We start from the raw sequence: 20,260 nt of genomic DNA, 5'->3' as shown, positions 1-20,260 counted from the left end.
TCCAGTTGTTCAGAGACACAGATCCGACCACTATATATGCCCATATATGGCATATATGGCAGTGGTTCTCAAACTGTGTAGTAAACAAACCGACACTGCATATTAGTATCTGCACATATACTTGACCATTACAATGTTAAAAGTGGTCAACTATAGTACTATAAAAAATGGTCAAACATTGGCCATTTGTCAAATATTAAAGAGAGAGGGAAAACTATTTGAAAATTGCCTATCTACTCTGAAATTGTAGATCGGCTATTCTCACAACATTTATCTGTGGATATCACAGATAAATTTCACTCAGACCGAGTGAAACTAAATGTGTCTTCTACAATGCCAAATGATTGTCAGGGTGAGGGTCTCCAGTTCAAATATGAATATTTTGGTGGGTCGCGTCTGAAAAGTTTGAGTGATTCATTATAAGAGGATTCATAATCTGTTATGATTGCATATAAGAACAATAATATAGTATTATATAAGTATGCTTATAATGCATAATCCATTTCAGAGATTGGATGCATTACTGTAGCAAGCATTACTGTAGCAAGCATTACTGTAGCAAGCATTACTGTAGCCAGTTTTTGAGAACCACTGCATTAAGTGTGTCAGAGAAGACGGTTGACGGAAGGTTGGAAACACTTTTCTGGTACAGTATATGTGACCCAGGCCAGCAGAATGTGCCTCATGTCGCCAGAATGAACATGCCTTAAATCAATAAATAAACTCGTTTTTTTTTTTTATGTGATTTTCTTTTTTTTTCATATTAATACAGTTTGAATGTTGAAGAAGGTTTTCATTCAAACAGATTGTTCATTTGGGCAAATGAAATGTATACATTTATACGTCAAAGTGGGCTTGTTTTTTAACAAGTTTCTGGAGGCAGAAGAGCGCAGTTCCGAGATTTGCATGTTGGTTACGATTGGTCTGGAATCTCTTTGTCCTCAGGTTTCACGCTCTGATCACCGCCCATTAGCGTGCTTGTGTTTGTAAACACAGAAGTATTCTGGGCATTTGGGTTAGACTTTACAGAAAATAAACAAAACCACGTATAGCTACTCGCTGAAATACACTTCCCAGCTTGGAGTCTTTCACCAACAAACAACAGGCTAGAAGCTAGCTAGCCGTCTGTGTGTTAAAGAGCAAAGAGATCACACGTCTTTTCTTTTAATCACAACTCGCTCATTTCTTGCTCATTTAAAAAAAGGTTATATACTATGTAAACTATGAAATGCAGGCTTTCATTTGGTATATAGAACGTTTGTGTAGGCCGTCTCTAAGAAACGGTATCAATTGAAAAGGAAATGTCGGAAAACCGCTTAATTTTTTTCCTCGCGCACCCAGCAAAGAGCTACGTCTTTTCAAATACGGCCGTTAGTACTGTTAATTCAACATCCGGTGAGGGGAGGATACGGATCGTGTATGTATTGTGTATATAAATCAGGGCATACAGTGGGTGGGCTTTAGACCGGATGTAAGCCTTGCACACTAAATAGACACCCGATGTAGTATGAATCCACCCATCGAATGCACAGGAATTACTATAAATGAAACCAGGCATTGTGACTGCATGTGGACAGATCTGTTTATTAAAATAGCAAATCTACAAGCGCACAACATCATAGCCTGATGCGTCGATTTTATTTATTTAAAATACTGGGTCAATTGTCTGACTTTGATTGCTTAAAGTAGACCTGCATAAAATGGTGTACTGCAGCTATTTACAACCAGGTAGTGTATAAGTTAAATTGAACACTTAACTTAATATTTAATACTTGAATACTTATACTTAGTATTTAATACTTAGTACTTTCAAAAGGGTTTATTGGGGCACCTTACAAATTGCATTGTTTGTTCTACTGGCTTAAACATGTCAGTGTTTCTAGTGTTGCACTGTTGACAGCTAAAACGTCCTATTGTCTCTTGTCCCTCCCATTGTCACACCCACTTCTGTCCAGCTCTAAGGTGATAAAATGTTGTGAATATTGAAAAGGGCTTTTCTCAGCTTTGGGTGAAAGGCCCCAGTCATTTTAAAATGGTTATATCTCCTTCAATTATTGTCCAATTTCATTGAATGATACATCATATGAAAGCTTACATTCTGTACTTTAATAATCTGTAAAAATCTGAAAAATGGAAAAGGCGACATGAGGCATGTTTTGTTGGCACTGGTCACATATTGACACAGAAGACGTGACATCATTCTGTACGTAGATGCTGACCAGAAGTAATCTGAGATTAGTAGAATACGTCAGCACTCAGCACGATGACCTCAGCAGCGATGACCTTTGAACTGTCCACGTCACCGGGTCACGCAGGAAAGCCTAAACAAACCCAAACCTAAACCTAAATCTATATGTCAACAATATACTGTAAAAGAGTTTCCAGTCAGAGTAAAAGTCTTACCATCAAAGTGTTCTTGTTATTTTGACAAAGAAATGCTACAAAGGAATGTAGGCACGTACGGTCATTAAATAAACATTGCTTTAAAAATATATATTAATTCAAAGGTGTTGAGAGCTTGTACATTATGGCTATTTTAAGAAACATCTATGTTTTACAATAAATAAATGCAAAAAATTGCCCCCAGATTAAATGGTTAATTGATGGTAAATTATACCAGATACTGGTGTAAAAACAACATAATGATTGTATTGCACAATTGTATCTGATTGTGTCTCACCCCAATGTCCTGAGACCGGAAAAGGAACTGGCGGTTTAAGTTGGATCTTTCTATGGAGTCCATGTCGGTGACGATGACACGACCTCCTTCCCCAGCACCGAGGCCAATGGATGCAAAGTTCTTCAGAATCTCACAACCAATAGCACCTGCTCCAACCTGATGAGATGACAAGGAACAAGCATTTTGTCAATAGTGTCATGGTGGAGTCACGTTGGTTTGACAAGACAAGCTTGCTCCCTGGCTGTCTTCTGCGCTCCCCATGAAACAAGGTTGTCTCGCCAAGCCACGTGACTCGCATTGAAATTGCACTGCGAGCCGTGCGACACACAGAAGAGACAGGAGGCACTGAGGAGACAGCTGTCTCTCAGGTGTGAACGGCGCCTTAAGGCTCATACATAGTCTGGATTTTCGGTGTTTAGGTGACCACCGAACTACAACATGACGTCACGAGCCGCCACCGCTCCAGCCCTTCTCTCTGTTTTTACTCACCACCGCTCAACGTTATTTCAGCTCCGGTGGTCAGCTCACCACCGGAGCGGTGGTCACCTCACCACCGAAAAACCAGACTATGAATAGGCCTTTAGGCCCAATTCAAATCGCCTTCCTCAAGACCTGCACCCTCACTGACTTAAGTGACGTCAGATGCAGATGCAGTCAGTGAGGGCTCAGTGAGTCAATAAGGGATCAGATTGGAATTGGGCCTACTGATAAAGTACCAGTCTAGTAGACAGGACATCCTCGGTTCAAATCCCAGCCGTGCATGATAGCCGCTGCCTTTGGTCTAATAATAGTATAAAGCATATATGTAAACTATATTTTATTAAATCACGACTCCACCCAATGGCATTAAAGCTTTTGAGCTCTGTGTTGCAAAGGATAGTATTGGACTTCTAGGCATGTCAAAGGTTGTTGGTTTGAGTCCAATAAGTCTCAGTATTGTGCGTTGGTGTGTTTTCTAAAATTCCCTATACAAACCTAAACCTTTTCACTGGACAGTACAAACCAGACATTTTTTATATAAAAATAATAATGCAGCTACTACCAGTCTCTGTGGCGCAATTCGTTAGCGCGCTCGGCTGTTAACCGAGAGGATGGTGGTTCAAGCCCACCCAGGGACGTTGCGTTTAAATATTGTGCAGGCATTAAAGCTTTGAGCTCTTTGTTGCAAAGGATAGTATTAGACTTCTAGGCATGTCAAAGGTTTTTGGTTTGAGTCCAATAAGTCTCAGTATTGTGCGTTGGTGTGTTTTCTAAAATTCCCTATACAAACCTAAACCTTTTTCACTGGACAGTACAAACCAGACATGTTTTTATTTAAAAATAAAAATGCAGCTACTAACAGTCTCTGTGGCGCAATTGGTTAGCGCGCTCGGCTGTTAACCGAGAGGATGGTGGTTCAAGCCCACCCAGTGACGTAGCATATAAATATTGTGCATTTAAATGGCATAAAAGCTTGGAGCTCTGTGTTGCAAAGGATAGTATTGGACTTCTAGGCATGTCAAAGGTTGTTGGTTTGAGTCCAATAAGTCTCAGTATTGTGCATTGGTGTGTTTTCAAAAATTCCCTATACAAACCTAAACCTTTTTTCACTGGACAGTACAAACCAGACATTTTTTATATTAAAAAAAAAATGCAGCTACTAACAGTCTCTGTGGCGCAATTGGTTAGCGCGCTCGGCTGTTAACCGAGAGGATGGTGGTTCAAGCCCACCCAGGGACGTTGCATTTAAATATTGTGCATTTAAATGGCATTAAAGATTAAAGCTTGGAGCTCTGTGTTGCAAAGGATAGTATTGGACTTCTAGGCATGTCAAAGGTTGTTGGTTTGAGACCCACAAGTCTCAGTATTGTGCGTTGGTGTGTTTTCTAAAATTCCCTATACAAACCTAAACCTTTTTTCACTGAACAGTACAAACCAGACATTTGTTATTTAAAACTAAGAATGCAGCTATTAACAGTCTCTGTGGCGCAATTGGTTAGCGCGCTCGGCTGTTAACCGAGAGGATGGTGGTTCAAGCCCACCCAGGGACGTTGCATTTAAATATTGTGCTTTTAAATGGCATTAAAGATTAAAGCTTGGAGCTCTGTGTTGCAAAGGATAGTATTGGACTTCTATGCATGTCAAAGGTTGTTGGTTTGAGTCCCACAAGTCTCAGTATTGTGCGTTGGTGTGTTTTCTAAAATTCCCTATACAAACCTAAACCTTTTTTCACTGAACAGTACAAACCAGACATTTTTTATTTAAAACTAAAAATGCAGCTACTACCAGTCTCTGTGGCGCAATTCGTTAGCGCGCTCGGCTGTTAACCGAGAGGATGGTGGTTCAAGCCCACCCAGGGACGTTGCATTTAATTATTGTGCAGGCATTAAAGCTTTGAGCTCTTTGTTGCAAAGGATAGTATTAGACTTCTAGGCATGTCAAAGGTTTTTGGTTTGAGTCCAATAAGTCTCAGTATTGTGCGTTGGTGTGTTTTCTAAAATTCCCTATACAAACCTAAACCTTTTTCACTGGACAGTACAAACCAGACATGTTTTTATTTAAAAATAAAAATGCAGCTACTAACAGTCTCTGTGGCGCAATTGGTTAGCGCGCTCGGCTGTTAACCGAGAGGATGGTGGTTCAAGCCCACCCAGTGACGTAGCATATAAATATTGTGCATTTAAATGGCATAAAAGCTTGGAGCTCTCTGTTGCAAAGGATAGTATTGGACTTCTAGGCATGTCAAAGGTTGTTGGTTTGAGTCCAATAAGTCTCAGTATTGTGCATTGGTGTGTTTTCAAAAATTCCCTATACAAACCTAAACCTTTTTTCACTGGACAGTACAAACCAGACATTTTTTATATTAAAAAAAAAATGCAGCTACTAACAGTCTCTGTGGCGCAATTGGTTAGCGCGCTCGGCTGTTAACCGAGAGGATGGTGGTTCAAGCCCACCCAGGGACGTTGCATTTAAATATTGTGCATTTAAATGGCATTAAAGATTAAAGCTTGGAGCTCTGTGTTGCAAAGGATAGTATTGGACTTCTAGGCATGTCAAAGGTTGTTGGTTTGAGACCCACAAGTCTCAGTATTGTGCGTTGGTGTGTTTTCTAAAATTCCCTATACAAACCTAAACCTTTTTTCACTGAACAGTACAAACCAGACATTTGTTATTTAAAACTAAGAATGCAGCTATTAACAGTCTCTGTGGCGCAATTGGTTAGCGCGCTCGGCTGTTAACCGAGAGGATGGTGGTTCAAGCCCACCCAGGGACGTTGCATTTAAATATTGTGCTTTTAAATGGCATTAAAGATTAAAGCTTGGAGCTCTGTGTTGCAAAGGATAGTATTGGACTTCTATGCATGTCAAAGGTTGTTGGTTTGAGTCCCACAAGTCTCAGTATTGTGCGTTGGTGTGTTTTCTAAAATTCCCTATACAAACCTAAACCTTTTTTCACTGAACAGTACAAACCAGACATTTTTTATTTAAAACTAAAAATGCAGCTATTAACAGTCTCTGTGGCGCAATTGGTTAGCGCGCTCGGCTGTTAACCGAGAGGATGGTGGTTCAAGCCCACCCAGGGACGTTGCATTTAATTATTCTGCATTTAAATGGCATTAAAGCTTGGAGCTCTGTGTTGCAAAGGATAGTATTGGACTTCTAGGCATGTCAAAGGTTGTTGGTTTGAGTCCCACAATTCTCAGTATTGTGTGTTGGTGTGTTTTCAAAAATTCCCTATACAAACCTAAACCTTTTTTCACTGGACAGTACAAACCAGACATTTTTTATTTAAAAATAAAAATGCAGCTACTAACAGTCTCTGTGGCGCAATTGGTTAGCGCGCTCGGCTGTTAACCGAGAGGATGGTGGTTCAAGCCCACCCAGGGACGTTGCATTTAATTATTGTGCATTTAAATGGCATTAAAGCTTGGAGCTCTGTGTTGCAAAGGATAGTATTGGACTTCTAGGCATGTCAAAGGTTGTTGGTTTGAGTCCCACAAGTCTCAGTATTGTGCGTTGGTGTGTTTTCTAAAATTCCCTATACAAACCTAAACCTTTTTTCACTGGACAGTACAAACCAGACATTTTTTATTTAAAAATAAAAATGCAGCTACTAACAGTCTCTGTGGCGCAATTGGTTAGCGCACTCGGCTGTTAACCGAGAGGATGGTGGTTCAAGCCCACCCAGGGACGTTGAGTTTAAATATTGTGCATTTAAATGGCATTAAAGCTTGGAGCTCTGTGTTGCAAAGGTAGTATTGGACTTCTAGGCATGTCAAAGGTTGTTGGTTTGAGTCCCACAAGTCTCAGTATTGTGCGTTGGTGTGTTTTCTAAAATTCCCTATACAAACCTAAACATTTTTTCACTGGACAGTACAAACCAGACATTCTTTATTTAAAAATAAAAATGGAGCTTCTAACAGTCTCTGTGGCGCAATTGGTTAGCGCGCTCGGCTGTTAACCGAGAGGATGGTGGTTCAAGCCCACCCAGGGACGTTGCATTTAAATATTGTGCATTTAAATGGCAATAAAGCTTGGATCTCTGTGTTGCAAAGGATAGTATTGGACTTCTAGGCATGTCAAAGGTTGTTGGTTTGAGTCCCACAATTCTCAGTATTGTGCGTTGGTGTGTTTTCTAAAATTCCCTATACAAACCTAAACCTTTTTTCACTGGACAGTACAAACCAGAATTTTTTTATTTAAAATTATAAATGCAGCTACTAACAGTCTCTGTGGCGCAATTGGTTAGCGCGCTCGGCTGTTAACCGAGAGGATGGTGGTTCAAGCCCACCCATGGACGTTGCATTTAAATATTGTGCATTTAAATGGCAATAAAGCTTGGATCTCTGTGTTGCAAAGGATAGTATTGGACTTCTAGGCATGTCAAAGGTTGTTGGTTTGAGTCCCACAAGTCTCAGTATTGTGCGTTGGTGTGTTTTCTAAAATTCCCTATACAAACCTAAACCTTTTTTCACTGGACAGTTCAAACCAGACATTTTTTTATTTAAAAATAAAAATGCAGCTACAAACAGTCTCTGTGGCGCAATTGGTTAGCGCGCTCGGCTGTTAACCGAGAGGATGGTGGTTCAAGCCCAACCAGGGACGTAGCATATAAATATTGTGCATTTAAATGGCATAAAAGCTTGGAGCTCTGTGTTGCAAAGGATAGTATTGGACTTCTAGGCATGTCAAAGGTTGTTGGTTTGAGTCCAATAAGTCTCAGTATTGTGCATTGGTGTGTTTTCTAAAATTCCCTATACAAACCTAAACCTTTTCTCACTGGACAGTACAAACCAGACATTTTTTATATAAAAATAAAAATGCAGCTACTAACAGTCTCTGTGGCGCAATTGGTTAGCGCGCTCGGCTGTTAACCGAGAGGATGGTGGTTCAAGCCCACCCAGGGACGTTGCATTTAAATATTGTGCATTTAAATGGCATTAAAGATTAAAGCTTGGAGCTCTGTGTTGCAAAGGATAGTATTGGACTTCTATGCATGTCAAAGGTTCTTGGTCGGAGTCCCACAAGTCTCAGTATTGTGCGTTGGTGTGTTTTCTAAAATTCCCTATACAAACCTAAACCTTTTTTCACTGAACAGTACAAACCAGACATTTTTTATTTAAAACTAAAAATGCAGCTATTAACAGTCTCTGTGGCGCAATTGGTTAGCGCGCTCGGCTGTTAACCGAGAGGATGGTGGTTCAAGCCCACCCAGGGACGTTGCATTTAATTATTGTGCATTTAAATGGCATTAAAGCTTGGAGCTCTGTGTTGCAAAGGATAGTATTGGACTTCTAGGCATGTCAAAGGTTGTTGGTTTGAGTCCCACAAGTCTCAGTATTGTGCGTTGGTGTGTTTTCAAAAATTCCCTATACAAACCTAAACCTTTTTTCACTGGACAGTACAAACCAGACATTTTTTATTTAAAAATAAAAATTGAGCTACTAACAGTCTCTGTGGCGCAATTGGTTAGCGCGCTCGGCTGTTAACCGAGAGGATGGTGGTTCAAGCCCACCCAGGGACGTTGCATTTAATTATTGTGCATTTAAATGGCATTAAAGCTTGGAGCTCTGTGTTGCAAAGGATAGTATTGGACTTCTAGGCATGTCAAAGGTTGTTGGTTTGAGTCCCACAAGTCTCAGTATTGTGCGTTGGTGTGTTTTCTAAAATTCCCTATACAAACCTAAACCTTTTTTCACTGGACAGTACAAACCAGACATTTTTTATTTAAAAATAAAAATGCAGCTACTAACAGTCTCTGTGGCGCAATTGGTTAGCGCGCTCGGCTGTTAACCGAGAGGATGGTGGTTCAAGCCCACCCAGGGACGTTGAGTTTAAATATTGTGCATTTAAATGGCATTAAAGCTTGGAGCTCTGTGTTGCAAAGGTAGTATTGGACTTCTAGGCATGTCAACGGTTGTTGGTTTGAGTCCAATAAGTCTCAGTATTGTGCATTGGTGTGTTTTCTAAAATTCCCTATACAAACCTAAACATTTTTTCACTGGACAGTACAAACCAGACATTTTTTATATAAAAATAAAAATGCAGCTACTAACAGTCTCTGTGGCGCAATTGGTTAGCGCGCTCGGCTGTTAACCGAGAGGATGGTGGTTCAAGCCCACCCAGGGACGTTGCATTTAAATATTGTGCATTTAAATGGCATTAAAGATTAAAGCTTGGAGCTCTGTGTTGCAAAGGATAGTATTGGACTTCTAGGCATGTCAAAGGTTGTTGGTTTGAGACCCACAAGTCTCAGTATTGTGCGTTGGTGTGTTTTCTAAAATTCCCTATACAAACCTAAACCTTTTTTCACTGAACAGTACAAACCAGACATTTTTTATTTAAAACTAAAAATGAAGCTATTAACAGTCTCTGTGGCGCAATTGGTTAGCGCGCTCGGCTGTTAACCGAGAGGATGGTGGTTCAAGCCCACCCAGGGACGTTGCATTTAAATATTGTGCTTTTAAATGGCATTAAAGATTAAAGCTTGGAGCTCTGTGTTGCAAAGGATAGTATTGGACTTCTATGCATGTCAAAGGTTGTTGGTTTGAGTCCCACAAGTCTCAGTATTGTGCGTTGGTGTGTTTTCTAAAATTCCCTATACAAACCTAAACCTTTTTTCACTGAACAGTACAAACCAGACATTTTTTATTTAAAACTAAAAATGCAGCTATTAACAGTCTCTGTGGCGCAATTGGTTAGCGCGCTCGGCTGTTAACCGAGAGGATGGTGGTTCAAGCCCACCCAGGGACGTTGCATTTAATTATTCTGCATTTAAATGGCATTAAAGCTTGGAGCTCTGTGTTGCAAAGGATAGTATTGGACTTCTAGGCATGTCAAAGGTTGTTGGTTTGAGTCCCACAAGTCTCAGTATTGTGCGTTGTTGTGTTTTAAAAAATTCCCTATACAAACCTAAACCTTTTTTCACTGGACAGTACAAACCAGACATTTTTTATTTAAAAATAAAAATGCAGCTACTAACAGTCTCTGTGGCGCAATTGGTTAGCGCGCTCGGCTGTTAACCGAGAGGATGGTGGTTCAAGCCCACCCAGGGACGTTGCATTTAATTATTGTGCATTTAAATGGCATTAAAGATTAAAGCTTGGAGCTCTGTGTTGCAAAGGATAGTATTGGACTTCTAGGCATGTCAAAGGTTGTTGGTTTGAGACCCACAAGTCTCAGTATTGTGCGTTGGTGTGTTTTCTAAAATTCCCTATACAAACCTAAACCTTTTTTCACTGAACAGTACAAACCAGACATTTTTTATTTAAAACTAAAAATGAAGCTATTAACAGTCTCTGTGGCGCAATTGGTTAGCGCGCTCGGCTCTTAACCGAGAGGATGGTGGTTCAAGCCCACCCAGGGACGTTGAGTTTAAATATTGTGCATTTAAATGGCATTAAAGCTTGGAGCTCTGTGTTGCAAAGGTAGTATTGGACTTCTAGGCATGTCAACGGTTGTTGGTTTGAGTCCAATAAGTCTCAGTATTGTGCATTGGTGTGTTTTCTAAAATTCCCTGTACAAACCTAAACATTTTTTCACTGGACAGTACAAACCAGACATTTTTTATATAAAAATAAAAATGCAGCTACTAACAGTCTCTGTGGCGCAATTGGTTAGCGCGCACGGCTGTTAACCGAGAGGATGGTGGTTCAAGCCCACCCAGGGACGTTGCATTTAAATATTGTGCATTTAAATGGCATTAAAGATTAAAGCTTGGAGCTCTGTGTTGCAAAGGATAGTATTGGACTTCTAGGCATGTCAAAGGTTGTTGGTTTGAGACCCACAAGTCTCAGTATTGTGCGTTGGTGTGTTTTCTAAAATTCCCTATACAAACCTAAACCTTTTTTCACTGAACAGTACAAACCAGACATTCTTTATTTAAAAATAAAAATGCAGCTATTAACAGTCTCTGTGGCGCAATTGGTTAGCGCGCTCGGCTGTTAACCGAGAGGATGGTGGTTCAAGCCCACCCAGGGACTCTGCATTTAAATGGCATTAAAGCTTGGAGCTCTGTGTTGCAAAGGATATTATTGGACTTCTAGGCATGTCAAAGGTTGTTGGTTTGAGTCCCACAAGTCTCAGTATTGTGCGTTGGTGTGTTTTCTAAAATTCCCTATACAAACCTAAACCTTTTTTCACTGGACAGTACAAACCAGACATTTTTTATTTAAAAATAAAAATGCAGCTACTAACAGTCTCTGTGGCGCAATTGGTTAGCGCGCTCGGCTGTTAACCGAGAGGATGGTGGTTCAAGCCCACCCAGGGACGTTGAGTTTAAATATTGTGCATTTAAATGGCATTAAAGCTTGGAGCTCTGTGTTGCAAAGGTAGTATTGGACTTCTAGGCATGTCAAAGGTTGTTGGTTTGAGTCCCACAAGTCTCAGTATTGTGCGTTGGTGTGTTTTCTAAAATTCCCTATACAAACCTAAACCTTTTTTCACTGAACAGTACAAACCAGACATTTTTTATTTAAAACTAAAAATGCAGCTATTAACAGTCTCTGTGGCGCAATTGGTTAGCGCGCTCGGCTGTTAACCGAGAGGATGGTGGTTCAAGCCCACCCAGGGACGTTGCATTTAATTATTCTGCATTTAAATGGCATTAAAGCTTGGAGCTCTGTGTTGCAAAGGATAGTATTGGACTTCTAGGCATGTCAAAGGTTGTTGGTTTGAGTCCCACAATTCTCAGTATTGTGTGTTGGTGTGTTTTCAAAAATTCCCTATACAAACCTAAACCTTTTTTCACTGGACAGTACAAACCAGACATTTTTTATTTAAAAATAAAAATGCAGCTACTAACAGTCTCTGTGGCGCAATTGGTTAGCGCGCTCGGCTGTTAACCGAGAGGATGGTGGTTCAAGCCCACCCAGGGACGTTGCATTTAATTATTGTGCATTTAAATGGCATTAAAGCTTGGAGCTCTGTGTTGCAAAGGATAGTATTGGACTTCTAGGCATGTCAAAGGTTGTTGGTTTGAGTCCCACAAGTCTCAGTATTGTGCGTTGGTGTGTTTTCTAAAATTCCCTATACAAACCTAAACCTTTTTTCACTGGACAGTACAAACCAGACATTTTTTATTTAAAAATAAAAATGCAGCTACTAACAGTCTCTGTGGCGCAATTGGTTAGCGCGCTCGGCTGTTAACCGAGAGGATGGTGGTTCAAGCCCAACCAGGGACGTAGCATATAAATATTGTGCATTTAAATGGCATAAAAGCTTGGAGCTCTGTGTTGCAAAGGATAGTATTGGACTTCTAGGCATGTCAAAGGTTGTTGGTTTGAGTCCAATAAGTCTCAGTATTGTGCATTGGTGTGTTTTCTAAAATTCCCTATACAAACCTAAACCTTTTCTCACTGGACAGTACAAACCAGACATTTTTTATATAAAAATAAAAATGCAGCTACTAACAGTCTCTGTGGCGCAATTGGTTAGCGCGCTCGGCTGTTAACCGAGAGGATGGTGGTTCAAGCCCACCCAGGGACGTTGCATTTAAATATTGTGCATTTAAATGGCATTAAAGATTAAAGCTTGGAGCTCTGTGTTGCAAAGGATAGTATTGGACTTCTATGCATGTCAAAGGTTCTTGGTCGGAGTCCCACAAGTCTCAGTATTGTGCGTTGGTGTGTTTTCTAAAATTCCCTATACAAACCTAAACCTTTTTTCACTGAACAGTACAAACCAGACATTTTTTATTTAAAACTAAAAATGCAGCTATTAACAGTCTCTGTGGCGCAATTGGTTAGCGCGCTCGGCTGTTAACCGAGAGGATGGTGGTTCAAGCCCACCCAGGGACGTTGCATTTAATTATTGTGCATTTAAATGGCATTAAAGCTTGGAGCTCTGTGTTGCAAAGGATAGTATTGGACTTCTAGGCATGTCAAAGGTTGTTGGTTTGAGTCCCACAAGTCTCAGTATTGTGCGTTGGTGTGTTTTCAAAAATTCCCTATACAAACCTAAACCTTTTTTCACTGGACAGTACAAACCAGACATTTTTTATTTAAAAATAAAAATTGAGCTACTAACAGTCTCTGTGGCGCAATTGGTTAGCGCGCTCGGCTGTTAACCGAGAGGATGGTGGTTCAAGCCCACCCAGGGACGTTGCATTTAATTATTGTGCATTTAAATGGCATTAAAGCTTGGAGCTCTGTGTTGCAAAGGATAGTATTGGACTTCTAGGCATGTCAAAGGTTGTTGGTTTGAGTCCCACAAGTCTCAGTATTGTGCGTTGGTGTGTTTTCTAAAATTCCCTATACAAACCTAAACCTTTTTTCACTGGACAGTACAAACCAGACATTTTTTATTTAAAAATAAAAATGCAGCTACTAACAGTCTCTGTGGCGCAATTGGTTAGCGCGCTCGGCTGTTAACCGAGAGGATGGTGGTTCAAGCCCACCCAGGGACGTTGAGTTTAAATATTGTGCATTTAAATGGCATTAAAGCTTGGAGCTCTGTGTTGCAAAGGTAGTATTGGACTTCTAGGCATGTCAACGGTTGTTGGTTTGAGTCCAATAAGTCTCAGTATTGTGCATTGGTGTGTTTTCTAAAATTCCCTATACAAACCTAAACATTTTTTCACTGGACAGTACAAACCAGACATTTTTTATATAAAAATAAAAATGCAGCTACTAACAGTCTCTGTGGCGCAATTGGTTAGCGCGCTCGGCTGTTAACCGAGAGGATGGTGGTTCAAGCCCACCCAGGGACGTTGCATTTAAATATTGTGCATTTAAATGGCATTAAAGATTAAAGCTTGGAGCTCTGTGTTGCAAAGGATAGTATTGGACTTCTAGGCATGTCAAAGGTTGTTGGTTTGAGACCCACAAGTCTCAGTATTGTGCGTTGGTGTGTTTTCTAAAATTCCCTATACAAACCTAAACCTTTTTTCACTGAACAGTACAAACCAGACATTTTTTATTTAAAACTAAAAATGAAGCTATTAACAGTCTCTGTGGCGCAATTGGTTAGCGCGCTCGGCTGTTAACCGAGAGGATGGTGGTTCAAGCCCACCCAGGGACGTTGCATTTAAATATTGTGCTTTTAAATGGCATTAAAGATTAAAGCTTGGAGCTCTGTGTTGCAAAGGATAGTATTGGACTTCTATGCATGTCAAAGGTTGTTGGTTTGAGTCCCACAAGTCTCAGTATTGTGCGTTGGTGTGTTTTCTAAAATTCCCTATACAAACCTAAACCTTTTTTCACTGAACAGTACAAACCAGACATTTTTTATTTAAAACTAAAAATGCAGCTATTAACAGTCTCTGTGGCGCAATTGGTTAGCGCGCTCGGCTGTTAACCGAGAGGATGGTGGTTCAAGCCCACCCAGGGACGTTGCATTTAATTATTCTGCATTTAAATGGCATTAAAGCTTGGAGCTCTGTGTTGCAAAGGATAGTATTGGACTTCTAGGCATGTCAAAGGTTGTTGGTTTGAGTCCCACAAGTCTCAGTATTGTGCGTTGTTGTGTTTTCAAAAATTCCCTATACAAACCTAAACCTTTTTTCACTGGACAGTACAAACCAGACATTTTTTATTTAAAAATAAAAATGCAGCTACTAACAGTCTCTGTGGCGCAATTGGTTAGCGCGCTCGGCTGTTAACCGAGAGGATGGTGGTTCAAGCCCACCCAGGGACGTTGCATTTAATTATTGTGCATTTAAATGGCATTAAAGATTAAAGCTTGGAGCTCTGTGTTGCAAAGGATAGTATTGGACTTCTAGGCATGTCAAAGGTTGTTGGTTTGAGACCCACAAGTCTCAGTATTGTGCGTTGGTGTGTTTTCTAAAATTCCCTATACAAACCTAAACCTTTTTTCACTGAACAGTACAAACCAGACATTTTTTATTTAAAACTAAAAATGAAGCTATTAACAGTCTCTGTGGCGCAATTGGTTAGCGCGCTCGGCTCTTAACCGAGAGGATGGTGGTTCAAGCCCACCCAGGGACGTTGAGTTTAAATATTGTGCATTTAAATGGCATTAAAGCTTGGAGCTCTGTGTTGCAAAGGTAGTATTGGACTTCTAGGCATGTCAACGGTTGTTGGTTTGAGTCCAATAAGTCTCAGTATTGTGCATTGGTGTGTTTTCTAAAATTCCCTGTACAAACCTAAACATTTTTTCACTGGACAGTACAAACCAGACATTTTTTATATAAAAATAAAAATGCAGCTACTAACAGTCTCTGTGGCGCAATTGGTTAGCGCGCACGGCTGTTAACCGAGAGGATGGTGGTTCAAGCCCACCCAGGGACGTTGCATTTAAATATTGTGCATTTAAATGGCATTAAAGATTAAAGCTTGGAGCTCTGTGTTGCAAAGGATAGTATTGGACTTCTAGGCATGTCAAAGGTTGTTGGTTTGAGACCCACAAGTCTCAGTATTGTGCGTTGGTGTGTTTTCTAAAATTCCCTATACAAACCTAAACCTTTTTTCACTGAACAGTACAAACCAGACATTCTTTATTTAAAAATAAAAATGCAGCTATTAACAGTCTCTGTGGCGCAATTGGTTAGCGCGCTCGGCTGTTAACCGAGAGGATGGTGGTTCAAGCCCACCCAGGGACTCTGCATTTAAATGGCATTAAAGCTTGGAGCTCTGTGTTGCAAAGGATATTATTGGACTTCTAGGCATGTCAAAGGTTGTTCGTTTGAGTCCCACAAGTCTCAGTATTGTGCGTTGGTGTGTTTTAAAAAATTCCCTATACAAACCTAAACCTTTTTTCACTGGACAGTACAAACCAGACATTTTTTATTTAAAAATAAAAATGCAGCTACTAACAGTCTCTGTGGCGCAATTGGTTAGCGCGCTCGGCTGTTAACCGAGAGGATGGTGGTTCAAGCCCACCCAGGGACGTTGCATTTAACGGGCAATAAAGCTTGGAGCTGTTTTGGAAAGGATAGTATTGGACTTCTAGGCATGTCAAAGGTTGTTGGTTTGAGTCCCACAAGTCTCAGTATTGTGCGTTGGTGTGTTTTCTAAAATTCCCTATACAAACCTAAACCTTTTTTCACTGGACAGTACAAACCAGAATTTTTTTATTTAAAAATAAAAATGCAGCTACTAACAGTCTCTGTGGCGCAATTGGTTAGCGCGCTCGGCTGTTAACCGAGAGGATGGTGGTTCAAGCCCACCCAGGGACGTTGCATTTAAATATTGTGCATTTAAATGGCATTAAAGCTTGGAGCTCTGTGTTGCAAAGGATAGTATTGGACTTCTAGGCATGTCAAAGGTTGTTGGTTTGAGTCCCACAAGTCTCAGTATTGTGCGTTGGTGTGTTTTCAAAAATTCCCTATACAAACCTAAACCTTTTTTCACTGGACAGTACAAACCAGACATTTTTTATTTAAAAATAAAAATGCAGCTACTAACAGTCTCTGTGGCGCAATTGGTTAGCGCGCTCGGCTGTTAACCGAGAGGATGGTGGTTCAAGCCCACCCAGGGACGTTGCATTTAACGGGCAATAAAGCTTGGAGCTGTTTTGGAAAGGATAGTATTGGACTTCTAGGCATGTCAAAGGTTGTTGGTTTGAGTCCCACAAGTCTCAGTATTGTGCGTTGGTGTGTTTTCTAAAATTCCCTATACAAACCTAAACCTTTTTTCACTGGACAGTACAAACCAGACATTTTTTATTTAAAAATAAAAATGCAGCTACTAACAGTCTCTGTGGCGCAATTGGTTAGCGCGCTCGGCTGTTAACCTAGAGGATGGTGGTTCAAGCCCACCCAGGGACGTTGCATTTAAATATTGTGCATTTAAATGGCATTAAAGATTAAAGCTTGGAGCTCTGTGTTGCAAAGGATACTATTGGACTTCTATGCATGTCAAAGGTTGTTGGTTTGAGTCCCACAAGTCTCAGTATTGTGCGTTGGTGTGTTTTCTAAAATTCCCTATACAAACCTAAACCTTTTTTCACTGAACAGTACAAACCAGACATTTTTTATTTAAAACTAAAAATGCAGCTATTAACAGTCTCTGTGGCGCAATTGGTTAGCGCGCTCGGCTGTTAACCGAGAGGATGGTGGTTCAAGCCCACCCAGGGACGTTGCATTTAATTATTGTGCATTTAAATGGCATTAAAGCTTGGAGCTCTGTGTTGCAAAGGATAGTATTGGACTTCTAGGCATGTCAAAGGTTGTTGGTTTGAGTCCCACAAGTCTCAGTATTGTGCGTTGGTGTTTTAAAAAATTCCCTATACAAACCTAAACCTTTTTTCACTGGACAGTACAAACCAGACATTTTTTATTTAAAAATAAAAACGCAGCTACTAACAGTCTCTGTGGCGCAATTGGTTAGCGCGCTCGGCTGTTAACCGAGAGGATGGTGGTTCAAGCCCACCCAGGGACGTTGCAATTAATTATTGTGCATTTAAATGGCATTAAAGCTTGGAGCTCTGTGTTGCAAAGGATAGTATTGGACTTCTAGGCATGTCAAAGGTTGTTGGTTTGAGTCCCACAAGTCTCAGTATTGTGCGTTGGTGTGTTTTCTAAAATTCCCTATACAAACCTAAAACTTTTTTCACTGGACAGTACAAACCAGACATTTTTTATTTAAAAAATAAAACTGCAGCTATTAACAGTCTCTGTGGCGCAATTGGTTGGCGCGCTCGCCTGTTAACCGAGAGGATGGTGGTTCAAGCCCACCCAGGGACGTTGAGTTTAAATATTGTGCATTTAAATGGCATTAAAGCTTGGAGCTCTGTGTTGCAAAGGTAGTATTGGACTTCTAGGCATGTCAAAGGTTGTTGGTTTGAGTCCAATAAGTCTCAGTATTGTGCATTGGTGTGTTTTCTAAAATTCCCTATACAAACCTAAACCTTTTCTCACTGGACAGTACAAACCAGACATTTTTTATATAAAAATAAAAATGCAGCTACTAACAGTCTCTGTGGCGCAATTGGTTAGCGCGCTCGGCTGTTAACCGAGAGGATGGTGGTTCAAGCCCACCCAGGGACGTTGCATTTAAATATTGTGCATTTAAATGGCATTAAAGATTATAGCTTGGAGCTCTGTGTTGCAAAGGATAGTATTGGACTTCTAGGCATGTCAAAGGTTGTTGGTTTGAGACCCACAAGTCTCAGTATTGTGCGTTGGTGTGTTTTCTAAAATTCCCTATACAAACCTAAACCTTTTTTCACTGGACAGTACAAACCAGACATTTTTTATTTAAAAATAAAAATGCAGCTATTAACAGTCTCTGTGGCGCAATTGGTTAGCGCACTCGGCTGTTAACCGAGAGGATGGTGGTTCAAGCCCACCCAGGGACGTTGCATTTAAATATTGTGCATTTAAATGGCATTAAAGCTTGGAGCTCTGTGTTGCAAAGGATAGTATTGGACTTCTAGGCATGTCAAAGGTTGTTGGTTTGAGTCCCACAAGTCTCAGTATTGTGCGTTGGTGTGTTTTCTAAAATTCCCTATACAAACCTAAACCTTTTTTCACTGGACAGTACAAACCTGGCATTTTTCATTTAAAAATAGAAATGCAGCTACTAACAGTCTCTGTGGCGCAATTGGTTAGCGCGCTCGGCTGTTAACCGAGAGGATGGTGGTTCAAGCCCACCCAGGGACGTTGCATTTAAATATTGTGCATTTAAATGGCATTAAAGATTAAAGCTTGGAGCTCTGTGTTGCAAAGGATAGTATTGGACTTCTATGCATGTCAAAGGTTGTTGGTTGGAGTCCCACAAGTCTCAGTATTGTGCGTTGGTGTGTTTTCAAAAATTCCCTATACAAACCTAAACCTTTTTTCACTGGACAGTACAAACCAGACATTTTTTATTTAAAAATAAAAATGCAGCTATTAACAGTCTCTGTGGCGCAATTGGTTAGCGCACTCGGCTGTTAACCGAGAGGATGGTGGTTCAAGCCCACCCAGGGACGTTGCATTTAAATATTGTGCATTTAAATGGCATTAAAGCTTGGAGCTCTGTGTTGCAAAGGATAGTATTGGACTTCTAGGCATGTCAAAGGTTGTTGGTTTGAGTCCCACAAGTCTCAGTATTGTGCGTTGGTGTGTTTTCTAAAATTCCCTATACAAACCTAAACCTTTTTTCACTGGACAGTACAAACCTGGCATTTTTCATTTAAAAATAGAAATGCAGCTACTAACAGTCTCTGTGGCGCAATTGGTTAGCGCGCTCGGCTGTTAACCGAGAGGATGGTGGTTCAAGCCCACCCAGGGACGTTGCATTTAAATATTGTGCATTTAAATGGCATTAAAGATTAAAGCTTGGAGCTCTGTGTTGCAAAGGATAGTATTGGACTTCTATGCATGTCAAAGGTTGTTGGTTGGAGTCCCACAAGTCTCAGTATTGTGCGTTGGTGTGTTTTCAAAAATTCCCTATACAAACCTAAACCTTTTCTCACTGGACAGTACAAACCAGACATTTTTTATTTAAAAATAAGAATGCAGCTACTAACAGTCTCTGTGGCGCAATTGGTTAGCGCGCTCGGCTGTTAACCGAGAGGATGGTGGTTCAAGCCCACCCAGGGACGTTGCATTTAAATATTGTGCTTTTAAATGGCATTAAAGATTAAAGCTTGGAGCTCTGTGTTGCAAAGGATAGTATTGGACTTCTATGCATGTCAAAGGTTGTTGGTTTGAGTCCCACAAGTCTCAGTATTGTGCGTTGGTGTGTTTTCTAAAATTCCCTATACAAACCTAAACCTTTTTTCACTGAACAGTACAAACCAGACATTTTTTATTTAAAACTAAAAATGCAGCTATTAACAGTCTCTGTGGCGCAATTGGTTAGCGCGCTCGGCTGTTAACCGAGAGGATGGTGGTTCAAGCCCACCCAGGGACGTTGCATTTAATTATTCTGCATTTAAATGGCATTAAAGCTTGGAGCTCTGTGTTGCAAAGGATAGTATTGGACTTCTAGGCATGTCAAAGGTTGTTGGTTTGAGTCCCACAATTCTCAGTATTGTGTGTTGGTGTGTTTTCAAAAATTCCCTATACAAACCTAAACCTTTTTTCACTGGACAGTACAAACCAGACATTTTTTATTTAAAAATAAAAATGCAGCTACTAACAGTCTCTGTGGCGCAATTGGTTAGCGCGCTCGGCTGTTAACCGAGAGGATGGTGGTTCAAGCCCACCCAGGGA

General features: G+C 40.5%; 1 protein-coding gene across 2 annotated transcripts in view; it reads right to left on the bottom strand.

The window, feature by feature from the left end:
• Window positions 1–20,260, bottom strand: part of uba7 (ubiquitin-like modifier activating enzyme 7) — a 214,018-nt gene that overhangs the window by 127,698 nt on the left and 66,060 nt on the right. For both annotated transcript variants that reach the window (XM_083771745.1, XM_083771746.1), the window contains one exon: window positions 2,681–2,836. In XM_083771745.1, the coding sequence (XP_083627871.1) occupies window positions 2,681–2,836 (156 nt within the window). The remainder of the gene's footprint in view (window positions 1–2,680; window positions 2,837–20,260) is intronic.

Source organism: Protomyctophum parallelum (genome assembly GCF_964188405.1).
Source record: "Protomyctophum parallelum genome assembly, chromosome: 8".
NCBI lineage: Eukaryota > Metazoa > Chordata > Actinopteri > Myctophiformes > Myctophidae > Protomyctophum > Protomyctophum parallelum.
Note: the sequence above shows the minus strand (reverse complement) of the source record. Positions and strands in the feature narration are given on the sequence as shown.